General features: G+C 33.2%; 3 protein-coding genes and 1 long non-coding RNA gene across 5 annotated transcripts; 2 read left to right on the top strand and 2 right to left on the bottom strand.

Annotated features, from left to right (window-relative positions):
• Positions 1-1,423: 1,423 nt before the first annotated feature.
• On the bottom strand, positions 1,424-6,235 carry LOC105272877 (uncharacterized). Its single transcript, XM_011315106.1, has 5 exons — positions 5,863-6,235; positions 5,217-5,414; positions 3,994-4,164; positions 3,614-3,814; positions 1,424-2,957 (listed from the first exon to the last, which is right to left on the bottom strand). The coding sequence occupies exons 1-5, from the start codon at positions 5,920-5,922 to the stop codon at positions 2,859-2,861; spliced, it is 729 nt and encodes a 242-aa protein (XP_011313408.1). The 5' UTR covers positions 5,923-6,235; the 3' UTR covers positions 1,424-2,858.
• LOC105272876 (uncharacterized) lies at positions 3,724-5,108 on the top strand. Of its 2 annotated transcripts, none has more exons than XR_892850.1 (2): positions 3,724-3,972; positions 4,509-5,108. It is a non-coding gene; the product is annotated as an uncharacterized lncRNA (long non-coding RNA). The 2 variants fall into 2 exon arrangements; XR_892851.1 differs by having other exon boundaries at positions 4,515-5,108.
• Positions 6,236-6,836: 601 nt separating the features above from the next.
• LOC105272878 (uncharacterized) lies at positions 6,837-11,074 on the top strand. The gene is made up of 4 exons (XM_011315108.1): positions 6,837-6,988; positions 8,351-8,566; positions 9,045-9,473; positions 9,601-11,074. Exons 2-4 carry the CDS (start codon positions 8,354-8,356, stop codon positions 11,005-11,007), a joined length of 2,049 nt encoding a protein of 682 aa, XP_011313410.1. The 5' UTR covers positions 6,837-6,988; positions 8,351-8,353; the 3' UTR covers positions 11,008-11,074.
• A 277-nt stretch (positions 11,075-11,351) lies between these two features.
• On the bottom strand, positions 11,352-16,319 carry LOC105272880 (uncharacterized). Its single transcript, XM_011315110.1, has 5 exons — positions 16,204-16,319; positions 13,748-14,031; positions 13,259-13,563; positions 12,532-12,679; positions 11,352-11,976 (listed from the first exon to the last, which is right to left on the bottom strand). The coding sequence occupies exons 2-5, from the start codon at positions 13,932-13,934 to the stop codon at positions 11,786-11,788; spliced, it is 831 nt and encodes a 276-aa protein (XP_011313412.1). The 5' UTR covers positions 13,935-14,031; positions 16,204-16,319; the 3' UTR covers positions 11,352-11,785.
• Between the last annotated feature and the right edge of the window lie 204 nt (positions 16,320-16,523).

A 16,523-nucleotide genomic window follows, 5' to 3' on the forward strand; every position in this document is an offset into this window, starting at 1 on the left:
TTCAAAATTTAGTGCAAGTTCCATCACAATGTGATTTTAATTCTCAATCATGTGAGTTTCAATTAAACCTTAATTGAATCCATTAAGTTGGAATTTTTCTAGTCATCAATTTTTCATTAGAAGCTTAAATTTTCAATTACACCGTCAAAATTAAATATCGATAAAAATTAATTACGTAAAACTCTATTTTTTAACAGATTCAGTTTATTCTATGAACATCCAACAAGAATTATATCCTCAAATAATTCAATTTCAAAGAAATTATTCAATTCGAGAAGAATTTTCTATGACTCCGTCAGTTAAAAAAATTTCTAGTCTTTTCAGTTTAAAATTTACAGGTAATTTTATAACAATGAATATTTACTCTGCAAACTATATTAATTCAAATTTCCAGTAATCAATTCCGGTCGAAAAGTCAAATCTATCATCGAAATATAATTCATACTTCCCATTATATTACAGTAAGAAAAAAAAAGAATGCCTATCAACTCATTAATTTTGAAGACACTCGTTAATCAACTGATAAATGATTTCCTAAAATTTTCCCGAGTGGAAAAATAATTAATCGAATTCCTTCCGCTTCACGCGAAATACTGCATTCCCCGTAAATTCCTGTTTTCCTTTTTACATAGAAATTCCCAATGTCATCCGATCCACCTAAGAAATTTTTAGTACAATTTTATTTATTTTTCTAGTTTATTTAATTTTTTTTCCGGGCTGTATATTTTTTTTTAACGTGTGCGATCCGAGTAGGTGTTTTTTATGATTCGAAAAACGTTCGATGCAGCGCAGTGATGACGTAAGAATATGTTTCAAACCGGGACAATGCATTCCTTATGTATATATACTCTTTCCCTCTCTGATAAGAAAGAGAGAAAAGTCAAACACCGGCCTGAGGTACGTTAGAAAGAAGCAACAGGCCCTGCCCTTCAATACTATGACGCCATCGAATAATTCATCTACTACGCAATTCATTCATAAATTAATTAATAAATATAGTACTTCTTTTTCAATTTTCATAAACGAAAAATAATAGAGAGATGAATCACATAGAAATGAAATTTCAATCAAAATTAAAAATTCCATAATTGTTTCAGGTTTTTCACAAGAATGTTTACAATATATTGAATACCTCGACCTAAAATAATATGTTTTTAAATTTTATTCTTGTTCAATGACTCACCAACTTTTATAGTTCAACGACTACTTTTCTACATTTTTTTCTGGTGTTTTATGAGTTTTAAAATATTTTTGACACAATGAAGAAAGGTGAATGCACAATACTGAGAAAAATAAAAAATGTATATTCTGTCTCGATCTGATCTGAAGAAAACATAAACAATGATGGAATACGAGAAATACATTCTTGGAGTATAGTCTCTACTTTTTCATGTGCTACATTGTTTATCTATTTATTCAGATATTTATTCAGATTCGACAGAAAGTGTTTCCATTACTTACCACAAAAATCAAGTTGAAAATAAAGAGAAGATATTTCATACAACTGTATCCACAATTCATTATGAATTTGTATTAATTCACTGTATAAATATTAATAGGGTTTATTTACGAATAAATAAAAATTTTTTGAAATACGTTTATCGCTGGAATCACACGATGTGGCACTCCTCACAGTGCAAATTGTACTGTCGAGGTCTTTGAGTCCTTTAGGAAAGTCCACATAAAACCCCACCACGATACCTCACGGGTGTGACTCTTACCTTCGCTTTATCTTGTACAAATAATTAAAAAAGAGATATCTCCGAATTTACCCAGAACATCGTTTTTTAATCAATCATAAACTACTTTAAAGAGCCCACCTATTGAGACTGCCTAAAAAAAATGATTTTTGAAAAATTTTCAAACAAAAATCACATGTTTTTTCATTTTCACTATATATTTGTTCGTGAATAATGAATACATAATAAACTTTTAAAAAAAAATTATGTTTTCTCCTTTGCAGGGCCTAATATATATATATAAAAAAAAGAAATTGATGAAGTAGGTGTTGTGTATGCATGACCCAGAATTGTGAAAAAAAAATTGAAATTCAAGGAACCGGCAATCTTAACAAAAAAATTATCATTTTGTTTAAAAATCTGATAGTTTTTTAATCATGGTAAAATTACAGTTTGCATACCATCGAAAAACTAAAAAGAAGATTTTGAAAAGAAATTTGAAAAATCTAGTTTTAAGAAAAAAGAATTTTTATTCTCAAATAATATGATTAAAAGATTGATGTCATTGTTATAGATATTAATATTGATGTTAAGCTGCATAAAAAAACAACGTGACATACGCCCTTGATATTTTAATATATTATATATAAAGATATAGACGATGGAAGTATAAAAAAAAAATTTTTATAGTTCCACACTAGATGCGCTCCTCAATATGAAAAAGACACTTTGAGGCCATTCGATAGTTGTAATAAAATTGAAAAAAAATCTTCCAACGCTTTCCATGAATAATCATTTCAGCTATCGGCGGTATATTACCATACTAATTAATTCAATGCATTGTTAAATATCTTGTTGATAAATATGATCTTGTAATGAGCCTAGAGTTCTATTACTAATTCTTTTTAGAATCATTTGAAAGTGAAGATGGCAGATGAAATAAACAGAATTATTTTGTAACATCTTTTCCAATAGACTGAATGGAATTTTTTATTCCGAGTTTTATTGGATGAGTAATAGTTGTGTCATTGAGTTCATAACGTAGATTAGTCTTTCCGAGGAATTCCCCTGTGGCGTCATTAACAAATTATATGTTGTTACGATGATTCACGCGCGATTCATTTATTTGTTAATCAATGCAATATTGAGTCTTTCACTTTTAAAAGGTTGCAAACTTGATTAAGTCACTGATGTTTGTCGATGGAATAAAATTCTTCTATTTTTTTTCTGCTTCCTCCTCAGTCTCGTGTAGAATAGAAATATCAGAATCACCAGAATCTGAAAAGTAGAAGAGTCAATGAAGAGTAAATGGCAAACTAACAAATCTTTTCTGCTTCAGGCGAAGAGGAAAAAGAATCTCAGAAAAATTCGTTATCCATTGTACAGTAATGTTCAAGCTTCGGAACAAATTTGTTCGCAATAATACGAAATCTCGTAATATTAATAATGATCACCTGATTTCAAAGACTTTTTCCTTTAATTACAACTTTGATTCATCCATTTGGAAAATGATAATCCTTTCCAAAAAAATCCAGGTATACGGAAATAATTTTTAATTCTAAATATTTAATCACCAATTATTCATAATGTTACTATATGCATTATAATTATTTAATTATAATCATTTTAATCCCATTTTTTAATTAATTTTTTACAAATTTTATTAATCGAATCATGCATCTCCGTTTCTGTTTTTTGATGATATTCGAAAAATTGATAAATGAAAAAAAAATTGAAAAGGTCGTGCTGTATTTCCTCTGGTAATTTTTCCTGATGTTTTAAAAATGTTTTAAATCAGAAAAGAAAAATGATCATTTTATTTTCCTTTCAGAAAAATTGCAAATTCTCTAAAGTTTCGAGAATTGCCAATCAGCTCAATGGATGTGTTCAATTTTTCCGATCAATCTGTTCCATTACTCTTATCAATTCATTACCTGGAACGTCACGGAGCTCAATGCCAGCAAAAAAACGTGAATCAAAATCGATTGATATCGATTGATTGTCAAGTGCCTACACTCAGTGCCATAAACTTCCTCGCAGCTGATTCTCGTTGTATTTTCGTGTCTCTCAAAGTCGCAGCAGAGCCACAGCGTAATTTCACCCTGTGAAATCTCCTGAGAGGTGCAACAATTCACCTAAAATCATCAAAATCCAAATAATAAAAATAACAATGAGACGATAAAAAGTAATTGTCTTGTTCGACCTGTACATACAATACATACGCATGAGATAACGACTGATTCAGAATCTATTTTTAGACATGTTATAATGGCACGTCTGCATCGACTCATAGGTACGTTAATTTGATTATTACCTTTATTTCCGTATGATTAAATGTCGGGTCTGGAGGTGGAAAACGTGGCGAGGACTTTAAAGAGTCCTCCAGGCTTGTTGATAACATCGTGTTCAACTCATGGTGTTTTACCATCGCTAGGACACCAGCAAATGACTCTACGCTCGATAGAACAACTACCGAAAACGTGAACTGCAAAAAAACATATCAGTTGTTATTGAATAGTCAAGTATTCTAATAGAGTTTTAGAAAAAAAAAACGGGGAATTGCTCCTTCATTACATATTGCAGTTATCTTTGGTAATAATTTCGCAATACCCTTCGGAATGGTCATCTAACAAATTATACCAATATAGAGCTATAGTAATTATCTGAAATATAATAATATTTGCCCGTAATTCGCATTGTGCTTTATTGTTTTTAGGGAAAAGTGAAATATATAAATATTTACAATGATGTGTGAATTTTTCACGATATTATCAATTTTTAAGGAAAAGAGATTCCGAAAGTTGAGTGGAATTATATAATGGGAAAAAGTTTCAGAATTGTCGCAGAGAAAACTGACCCAGAGATTCTCAACAGAAATGGGAGAAAAATATTTAATAAAAATAATGGAACGCACAACTCGCTGACCGATGGCGGAAGTGACTCAGATAATTTAAGCGGCGATATCGTAATTTTTCGCAGGAAATGCAGAAAAAAATTGTAGAAAACTTGGAAAAAAACGATGTGACACTTCGCAAAATGCAATCAATTATAGAAAAGATACGCCATTTCTAGTGAATATTTCTCTCCGTGATAATTAATTGCTTGCGATCCATTTAAAAATGTGTCTCATAATTATGAAGGTATCCACGGTAATTAACAATATTTGTTATAATCGCACGATATAATAATGAAGTTAAACAATTGTAGGGCCTATTTAATGCACAACTTGCGTATTTTAGATTAATAAAATTCGATTTGAATTGGAAAACTGTTCAATGGGTACCTATTTTATAGCTCATGCTTATATAGGGCATGAATATAAAAAATGACCTCCGACGAAATGGGTAAATCTTGTATTCCCTGGTGAAACGAAACCGATGTCCTGCGTTAGGAGCAGGAGAAAAATAATGGCCGCCTGTCAAAAAGTCCTGGTTGTTGGGGGTTACAGCCAGGCCACCGACGTGGATAGGGAAAGGAAAGAAAAAAATTTTTTAGTTTAACGTAAAAAATTATGAATAAATGAAATTATGCTATTACCAAGAAAAATTGTGAGCGATTATATTTGCGATCGACGACCCACCAAAAGTAACCAGCCAATGGGCAGGTAAGTAACCCAAAGGTGATTAAAACTACCGGTGATACGATGACATTTTGAACATCGATTTCGTGATAACTGTATTCCTGGAACTGATAAGTGAAGAAACTAGCTGCTGCACAGACAACGACTCCTGACATCTGAAAAATCCATTAATTAATTATCCACGATTCATGTAAATTCTGAATTTTCAATGTATATAACATCAAATATGAGATTTCAAACGAATTCCTAAATTTACTTATTCCTTATTTCCATAAAACTTGATTACTGTTCAGAACACGTTATCAGTGAAATGCATCCGGCATGTGTACAATCAAATTGTTAGAAGCACTCAAACTATGCATTCAAATTTATTCGAAATTTATGGAAAAAATCAAATATTTATCATTTGGCGCCGGGTTCTCATTGGCTCACTCGACAACCTTGGACCAATCAAAAGGTATTTCTATCCAAAGCACTGAACCCTCGCCAAATTAAACGACTAGATGAAGACAACAATCAACCCTAAAATAATTATTTTACTACACTAACCTCTTCGCACGTAAGAAAATTATAACAAAAATTTTAGATAATCTCTCGACTTACTCCAAGTACAATGAAACATCCCAGCATCATGTACCACAGGCATTTGCTGCCGAGAGCCATCGTGGACTTATAAATAAACGCTATTTTCACACTATTATTACAGACGGCAGTCTCCACTTCACGGAATCATTTGAAAATCACCAGAAAATTAATGGAGAGCTCTTACAGTTTATGAACATCTACTGACAATTGGAGATATATTTCCAGGAGATATTCGCTTCTGAACTGCAAAGATTGTTTATCACTCACGTCGAGTCACATTCTGCTTTTGCCTCGCAGACACTACACCGTCTCTTCTTCTCGAAAAAAAAAAAATGATCTGGCGTAGAACTTCGAATGTCACTGAGACTCAATGGGCCATGTATCAACTCGTACTCTGGGTGCTCTAATTATGATATCAAGTTTAATTTCTACGCTTCAGGACTCGTTGCTAATATCTTCTCATTTTTTACGTTTTTTTTGTAATTTTCTGGGAAACCCTAGATAAGATTAACGTGAAAAATACGTTTTAATGTTTTATAGTAATTCCATGGAACAAATTTTCGAGTCGTGCATTTGTTTTTGCCAAATCTCCGTCAATTTGCCTGAATTTTTAAATTAAATTTTTTAAATTAATGAGGACGTACAAAAATTCTTTCAGGGTGACGAAATTTCATGAGACATTGAATAATAAGAAAACTTAAAACGGTATATTTTTTCACGTCAATTTTATCAACCATTTTTAATTTCTCAGAAAAGTGTGAAATGCTAGAAGAACTAGAAGATATCGGCAGTAACTCCTTGAAGTACTTCCAGTTACTTCAGTAATTTTGGAAATATTTGCGAAAAATTAACCGTAGAAATAACCGCTTCGTCACTACATTTAAATTCCCCGCAACATTTTTCGGGGTCAGTGCGCATGCGCACGGTCACGCGGGCATCTTCGGCTTGACGAAATATCCCGATCGTAATGAGAAATACGAATCCTCATAATCAGTTCAAAACCCGGCGTTAGAGGATCGTATGTCTCTTCGGGCAGCTCTGAATATCACAGAATAGTCCTTTGTCTTCGCCAACGAATTTCTCCCTGATTTTTGCAATTCTCCAACGCGAATCCCAGGAATTCAGCATCTGAAAGAAACTCGAAGTAAGTCTTAACGACAATAAAAGGTAACCATTACTTTTTTTCTTGTAACAACTCAAAAATCTTATTCAAAAAATTAAGCAAATTGACGCCATTAATTTATCATTCATTTCTTTCCGCATACAACTAATTTAGGATATGTGGTCTTAGGAATTCTCGGGTTTTCAGTCTTTTAAGATTGTTTCATCGACTTTTATTAGGAAAGCTCTTTACAAATTAAACTCATTAATTAAATATTAGAGAAAAAAATTTTATTTTTTTCCACTCATCTCTTCTGGTTTGAAAATTTATAAATAATTCATGTTCATCAAGTTGCTGGAGGTGATGAAAATCGTTTTAAAATTGCTATAAACATGAATTTTTATTTCGTGAATTTTTACTTTCTTGTTATTTTTCGGTATCGAAATATCCGTTGTCTTTTGTTTACATTTCAACTCCCTTTTGTTTGTGGTTCCAAGGTCTTGGATTTGTTGACATCTGTGTCTTTCACTGATTTAATTCCTTGCTCTTTTATTTCAGTGAATTCACGCCCCAAAATTTTACTCTCAATTTAATTTCCTATTTTTATCAATAGTCATGTCCTATACCTCCAATCGTGCATGAAGAGAATTAATATTATTGTCATTACTTTTCATATATGATATCGAATTATTAATGGATTAAAACTGTTATGTGAGATTCACCAAAAATTAAAAAATAAATAAATAATGTAGAGAAATGGCTAATAATAATGCACATCATCGAATGGGAAAATTTTAATTGAGCTTCGACAATGGTTTTATACTAAAATTTACTACATCATTTAGCAATAAAAAAAAATATTTTTCCATTAATTTGGTATCCAATCTACTAATAATTGAATAATTTTCAAGGAAGCGTTTATTGTTTTTATTTTAAATAGTAATTTTATAGCTTGGAGAGACATTCGACGGTGTTAATAGCTGTTATATAAATTTGAATAAAAATAAATCCAAGTTACCCCGCACTCTCCCACAGCTCTGATGAACGAGAAATGATTGAAACAAATGGAAATTATTAAGTTCACTAGTAATAAAAATTTTAGTAATTAATTTAAGAAGGAAATGGTACCACGTAACGAGCCGCTGGATTTTATGAGTTACGAAGCTAATTTTTCGAGGAATATCTCTGAATCGGAAAAAGGTAGCAAAATTTTTTCAAATTCTTTTTTGTAGGTCTCAATGAACTCTACAAAAAATGTCCCGGTGAAAATTTTGTAATCTCCGTCAGATTAAGAGATATTCCTTGGAAATTCGACAAAGTCGAGGTATTAACATTAATCAGTTTTCAATTGTGTAGTTTGCCTGAGAAATCATCTTGACTGATTTGATATGGATTTTTTCCTAGTGAATGATGTCTTCAGCAACGAGAGGAAGAGGAGCTTCACGTTTTGGGAAACGCGAGGGCTCAGCTCCCAGAGGCAGAAAGCCCCTAAGATCTCGTGATGGCTCGCATTCAAACTCGAGGATAAATGGAAATTCTGATCATCCAGCACGTATTACAGCCCGAGATCAGGCAATCATCGACGAGCCACCGCAGTGGTTTGTTTCGTATATGAATGTTGTAAGTATTCTCCAAATAATCCAAGTGGCAAGTTCAAATTTCTTATAAAAATTATGGAAATTCCACAATCATTTCTGCTGCTCATTACAATGATCAGACAGATCAGAAATTAATAAATACGAGTAGTTATTCCCTCAGAAAAAAGTAATTAGAATATCGAATTGTATTGGAATCGTATTCATAAATTCTATTCTTTTTTCTCTCATTCCAATTATCTCATATTTTTTTTACTGATTAAGAAGACGTTAAAATCCATTTTCGAAGCCCCGATTCAACTGATATTAGCAACAGTTTTTTTTATTTTCCCTAGTATTCATTATTTATCTCTACATATTTAATCTTTCATTCAAACTCCTTGAACAGTACAAAGAAATGATTGTTTAATACTGAATTCCAAAATCACTCTTTGGAAAATGATTTATAGTTCTATTATTATGTTTCACAACATGAATCCAAAATCTTTACTTCTTTATTTTAGTTCAAGAAAGATATGATAACAGACTTGATGAAAGCGCTGGACGATAATGTAGACGACGACGAGAGACAGCGTCGTTACAAAAAGAGTTTCTTCAGGTTGCAGACCCGTTTTCACTCTCTAGAACGCAAAATGGAGCAGCAGAATTACTCCCAAAGGTCTTCAGGTCCCGCTTCATTAATGAATGGCCAGTATCGACCTCCAAATAATTCCAGGCCTCAGGGTAAACCCCAAAACTCTCGCAGGAACGATGAAGAATCTTATCCTGTCAATAACCAGTCCAACCCTTCCTCATCCCTGCCAGAATCAGCTCAGGAAAATAAAAGTGAAGATAGGAACTTCAGAGAGCCACAGAAAAAGGACAAATCCCCTGAAATCTCAGAGAAAACTGATGAAAAAGATGAAGAGAAAATTCCTACGGAAACTCCCAAGGTCAGTATAAAATTAACAAAATATTTTCTTTGATTTTTTATCACGATCGAAATATTTCACAACGCTACAGGATTTACAATAAAATAATTTAGGCAATTCACAAATTTTATTGTTATTTGTCACGTAGGATCAGGAGAAATTAGCTGAGTCTCGAGAAGGCCCTCATGACCTTTCCATGAAGACTAACCTTCCAGGAGAAGAAAGCAAGGATCACTCCCTCTCCAAAAAAATTAGGAGCATCTTAAACAAGCTGACTCTCGCAAATTTCCAGAATCTTTTAGAACAGATGAAGAACTTGAACATCCAGAGTCAAGATGATGAAAATGAGATCATCAAGCAATTCTTCGAGAAAGCTATTGACGAGCCCATGTATTCAAGGACTTACGCTCTGCTCTGCAAACAGTTCGTTTTGGCTCAGCCCAATATTTTTCATCTCCGTTCGTTGATTCTCTCCAGATGTGAATCTGAATTCGATAAACATGAGGCTCTGGACATTCTCAAATTGAAGAAACTCGAGGAGCTCGAGAAAACTATTGATGAATCCTCGAGAAAGCTCCTGGAAGAAGAATTAAAACGAATGAGCGAGGATAATCCCAAAGAATTCATGGGTGACATTCTGTTCATTGGCGAGCTTTACAACGAAGATCTACTCTCCAATAGTTTTTTACATAAAATCATTCAGCATCTGTTGCTGAGGATCAATGAGACTGACCTGGAATACCTCTGCAAACTGTTGGAAATCACAGGAAAGAATTTTCAATTCAGGGATGATGATCAGTCGATTTATTATGATAGACTCTCTGAAATATCTCTGAAGGAGGGACTGAGCACACGAATCAAATTTATGATTGAAGACATTCTCAGCGTTAGGTCAAAGGGCTGGGATAGCAAGAGGGATGATGAAGAGGATCATCTGATGCAGATCTTCAGTTTCTCGAAAGTCTTGGATAACTCCTACAGCAATAACCAATCTGAGAACTTCATGGAGGCCTTCTACAAAGAGATTCAGCCTCAATTCAATTTATTCGAGTCCGCCAATTTCACGAGAGAACTTCTAAACTCTGCTATTGAAAGGATTAAGCTCATGAATGAGTACTTCGAGGTCTTCAAGAGAGATTCTGCAAATAAAATTATTGAATGGGTCGGGGGTGATCTTGTGTTCCTGGATATTGTCATGAGGGAATTAAAATTGCTGTTTGGAGATTTCGAGGAGATCTTCACACAGATACCTAATGTCTGGAAGTGTTTGATCACTTTCTTGCAGAAATTAATTGGAGAATGGCACATGGAGCTTGGTCCTAGGAAAATCCTTGATCTATTGGAAACACTGAAGGATGAAAAACTCAGAAGGGACTTTGCTCAGATTCTGATCACAGGATTGCAGGAGAAAATGAAGACAGAATTGGAGCTCTGGATGGATAAGGGAGGAGTCAACATTGTGGATTTCGTTAGTGTTCAAGAGGAAGTTGAACAGGAAGATGAGAAGAAAGAAGAGGGAAAGAAAGAGTCAGTGAAGGAAGTTGAGATTTCATAAAAAGTAACACGTTCTTTTCTTTTATGTCATTGAATTCAACGCAACATTTCTTTCTTCTATTTTTTTTAATTCTTTTTTTTCGAAGTGAAACTATTCAAACCTCATTCGTTACTTTTTCCACATTCTTCATTGAGTTATTCCTTATTATTATGAACAATATTTTTTTATCGAAAATAATGTAGGTTGAACCTATTAATAAAATGAGTTTTGTTATCTTTCGTGTTCTGATTTTTTTTCAGGTTTTTCGAAAATTTTCAGGATGATTTATAATTTTTTTTAATGGAAAATTGAAATTGGGGACTGATTCAAAGTACAATTTTTTTTATTCTCACATTACAATTACAAAGGGCATGCGACTAGCACATGCAATTACATAGAAACATTCAGATATTTTATTTTGTGGATTAATAAAAATAGAAAATTCCGGAGTAATTATAGAATTCACGAAGTCTTATCCTCTAGCTTTTTTCGTTTTTCTAATAATCGTATTATTTTTTAAATAAATATAGAGGCCGTATTGGGTTAATTCGATTTCTAAAATCACTTTGAAAACTCGATCAGTCGTTGAAATATGAATGGAATTTGCCAAATTTTGGAAGGCGATGGTTTTGAGACTCCAATCTACTCTGAACTAATTTAATTGCATTCAATCAATTCAATGTGTACGTGCCAAACGAAAATTCAAGTTGTACTGTCGAGAAATTTGGAATTTCCAGTATTTTTCTTTTAATTAAAAAAACTCTTAGCTTTTTTTCTAAACAACAATCAAAGCTCTCTGTTAATTAATTTCCGCTGATTGTTTGGGTTTTTGGATTACAATTGTGAGTACCGAAAAGCGACAATCTACAGTGGAATCTCCTTTGCTGGAAACACACTTGCTCCCGAGACGTTTCTTCATATCTTCTCTGCATTCTTTCTGGATATCCTTTGGCATTTGACTTACACATGGATTAACAGCCATCACCAGATCTACAATGAAAAATACTTGAGTTTCGAATCTTCAGGTCTATCTATCATTAGTAAAAAGAAACATTCATTGTTCGAAAGAGTGAGAATTTGTGGAAAAATTTTAGTGATTATTTCTGGGTTTCGTGGTCACGTGACATCTTTTGAAGAAACCGATCGTTCATTCATTCTTCTGCAGAAAGACATTATTAGGCGAAAATATCTCAGTTTTTTTCCAATTTCCGGTAAATTTTGTGAACTTGTACAAAAATTTACTGAGAAAGTAGGAAGTCTTCCACAGTGATGAAACTCCACGACATTGAATAATAATTCACATCAATTTCATCGACCGCTTCTCAGAAAATTGTAAAAAAAAATTGAAAAATGAAAAAATTTTGATTTGCAACAATCCTCTTTTCATTTATGATTTTCTCGTCGTAGTGTCCAAAATTCAACGTTTTGTAATAAAATCTAGAGGGAAAAAATTCTTAACATGTTTTTTTCTCTGTACAAAGATTATAGCATTTTTTGGTAATCCTAAAACGTTCTCAATATATTAATTCCACGGAGGCGACTTACCAACTAGAGTGTCCAAACTTGGATACGTGAACGTTTCCCATTTGTTAACACAGTATTCTACTTTGAAATTAGCGGCAAGTAGATCCTTCTTCATCATCTCGTCAGCATCAGCACGACCCTGGTGAGGAGGTGTCCACTTATCTGAATTCTGAAAAAATTTGAACATTCAAATGAACTTTCATAAAAGAGGAAAGGCACATCATCGGATACTTTCCGCTAGTTTCGTTGTTTAAGAACGATTGTCTCAAATTTTATACGTTAAAAATCCTGAGTGCCAAAAAGAAGAGGTTTTTCTTCCCATCCTGACACATTTATTGCTAAATAGGGAAGTTTGATAAAAATATCAGATTAATTTTAAAGCACGAGTGAAATTTGACGGACTATTTTTCCAATCGGATTTTAACCGAAAAACAGGGCAGTGAAAGTAATTTCACAATGGAAATAAAATTATTTGAGAAGAATTTTATAAATAATTAAATAAGAGTCTGCACGAGCTTTTTCCTCAACTCATGCGTTTTATTTTTCCCCCAAAACCACTCATTTTGCGATTACGATTATAATAACCGACATATCTATCACACAGAATATTCACCGCGAAATTCATTGAAAGATGAGAAACATTTAAAAAGCCATGATGAATTTCCAAAATAATACAATTGGACATGCTCGAATGCTGCGCTCTGATCGGCCTAAGTACGAGTTTAAAAAATAATCCGATGAATATTACCTGCATGTATGGTGCAAATCTTGGATCCTTTTCCTGTTCCGGATACATCTCGTATATCATGTGATGGGAAATGGTTAGAATAATGGCTTTACCCCCAGGTCGAAGGAGTTGGTGGATGTTCTGTAATGCTTGCTTCGTATTCTTACACCAATGGAGGGCATAGAACGAAACTACATGATCAAATTGTTCGATCAATTGTTTTGGCAGCTCAGACGTTTGCATATCTAATTGAACGAATGACAATTTATCAGCCACTGCATAATGCTGTTCTGCATACTCAATCATTGATGGAGATATATCAGCACCTGCAGACAGAATCAATTGATTTATTTAAATAATCATACAAATACCATTGTGGATTCGGTCCGAAGACCACGAAAAAGTTTAAACATCAGGTAAAATGTATAATGAACAATAAATTTGTTGAATTGCCTTATGTGACAAAAATTCTATTATAGGAAATGATTTCTGTCAATTTGCAATATTTACCAACAATGACAGCATCCCTGCCCACACATGGGACTAGTATATCTCTCGTGGTATTTCCAGGACCACAGCCAATATCGATAATGTGACCATTCATGTTCCTGAACTCTTCAGAAAATTGGCCGATCAGTTCCAATATATTACGAATTTGGGTAGCATTTGTTGCTGCGTATTCTTTCGGTTGATTCATGACTGAATAATTAGTTTCTGTTGTCTCAATGAACCTCAATATCCTCCTCCTTTCCTTACTGATCTTATTCCGTTGAACAATCTAAATATTATTGTACCTGAAAAATCAAAATGTGATACATCGCTGTTGATGATAATTGTATCATTATGTGGCCGGTCATATGAAAAGAGTCCACTTTGCCGATCCTAGTTTCTCAGATATTGGCATTTTTCTGAAAAAGCTAAAAATTATTTTTTTTTATTGTCTCAGGCTTAACTAGACCGCTTTCTGCGAAATGACACGCCTTGAATCTTATCAACTCATCTAGAAATTGAGAAATTTATGCTAGAATGTCACTTATCGTCGAGGATGTGAATAAATTGGAAAATTCTTCGGCGTTACTTCATTTATTTGTCCTCATTGGACATTTCCTTACTTGGAATTATATTTACCAAACAAAATAACTAATGATTATTGGAACCTTAATTTAGCTTTCGAAATAGCTCGCTTATTGCGAGTATTTACGCTATTGTTATTATTATTATTGAAAGAAGATGTTATTCTGAGTATAAAAAAGTAGCCATGGAATTTTGAGCAGATCATGGTGATCCCTGGGGTCGATTGCGTTTCAATTAATTTTGATTTTTCATCTCTGAAAAAATTCAACATGGGTTGGTTGGTTGATCGACCGAAAATTCCCATGGATCTCCTCTTAGTGAGAGCATTCCCAGAACATCGCCATTACATTAAGGCTCGGGTGGATTATCTAGAAAAGATCATTTACTCCGAAATTCGGATTCCTAATTACTTTGGTAATTAATCGTTTTTTTCAATAATTGTTAGCTAGCGTTCTAGCGGTTGTCAACAACTAGGCCGCTAGCTAACAATTATCGGAAAAAACGATTAATTGACGGAGTAATTGGAAGTCCCAATTTTGGAGTAAATTATCTTTTCCAGACAGTCCATCTGGGCCTTAAATAAACATCCCCAAAACGTCGAACAAATATCTCCCCTTCGTTATAGTAACGAATTAGGGAAAGCCATGCGTTATCGGTGGTACACCTAAATTCCCTTTAATTTCCTTCAAATTTATGTCAGGATTTAATATCTTGTCCTTGAACTTTTTGTTGTTATTGAACGATTCGGTCACATTTACCTCATAATATCGCACAAAATATGGGGAATCCTACAAAGTCGTTTCAATAAATAGAAAGCAATTTATCTTGTCTGAATTATTATATAGCCAACGATACGATTAACGAACAAATTTACACCGTCGAGGAAGAAAAATATTTGTGGAGAAATTGTCCAGTGATTCCCGTATATCGACGATTTTTGCTCGGAGGGTTTAGAAGTTCGAAAAATGTCTTTTGGTTCAACTCTTAGATGGATGCCAAATAAATTTGATGTTATACTGGGAATTTTATCGAATTGATCAACTCAAATAACTCAAAGAGAATATGAGCCCCAAAAAATGCCTAAAAATATATCGAATTTTATGAATAATTTTTGTTTCTGTACAAATTTGATTTGAATTAAGATAAGAATTTTTAAGTGGTATACATGTGGTAGTTCATGCATGAGGTGAGGAATTTTTGGTCTCAATATAATTTTGAATTCGACGCCCTCGACCTTCACCAAATCGTATCCAACGACAAAAGGACGAGTTGATTAAACTTTTAATATTGCCCGCGGAAACCTGGAATTTTTGCATGAATCTTGGTGGCGATAATGAGGAAAGTTCATTAACAAACGTCAACGTCATAAACCAATAATTAAACGTCGAGTAAGAGTTCCAGACATCATGGAGACAATACTGTTGGAATATTACCGTTGAAATTGCAAGAAACCAACGAGTAAGTGGAAATTACGGAAATTTTTCATTGACAGATAAATTAATTTGAATTATCTCGTAATTGTCAACTTTCAGGTCTATGTGAACTTAAAAAAATTTGAGAACATTGACATTTTAAGATTTAAATTCTGAATTATGAATTTGCAATCTACTAGTTTTAATGGTGAATTTAATTGAACAATAAATTATAATTTCAGATTGAAATCCCAATTTTCCCGGATTTTAAAGATAAATTACAAATTTACTAATCGTTTTTAATTGGAATTGAATTCAAACTCGCAGTATTGAAAATTTGGATTACTTTTGTGATTGCAACAAATTCTCAACAGTGTAGATCGTAATGAATCCCGTGAAGATTCTCTAAGTACATGCGCCAAAAAACAGAGACAAAACATAAATATTATAATCTATTCAATTGAGTTTACAATTATTTACCGTGACGAAGAGCACTTTGCAGTCTTCTTGTAAGGGAAGATAAGTGAAATTTGATTCTTCGATAACCTAGAAGGATTTGTGACTAGCTCTCTCAGAGACCAGGCAGAAACTGAGAAGAAAGTCGATAAATTTTATTCAAACCAGAATTAATAATCACAGGTTTATCTAGATTTGGTTCCTTAATGTTTACATGAAGGGATTAGCCGCAGACTTCTGTCTCCAGTGATACGGTGTACCATGGACTCTCGAAATAATTATTCGACGTCGTCGCAAGTTGAGGTGATGATTTTCAAAGGAAGGGAAAATAGAAGATAATCTTT

The sequence above is a fragment of the Fopius arisanus genome, unplaced genomic scaffold, assembly GCF_000806365.1.
Source record: "Fopius arisanus strain USDA-PBARC FA_bdor unplaced genomic scaffold, ASM80636v1 scaffold00364, whole genome shotgun sequence".
NCBI lineage: Eukaryota > Metazoa > Arthropoda > Insecta > Hymenoptera > Braconidae > Fopius > Fopius arisanus.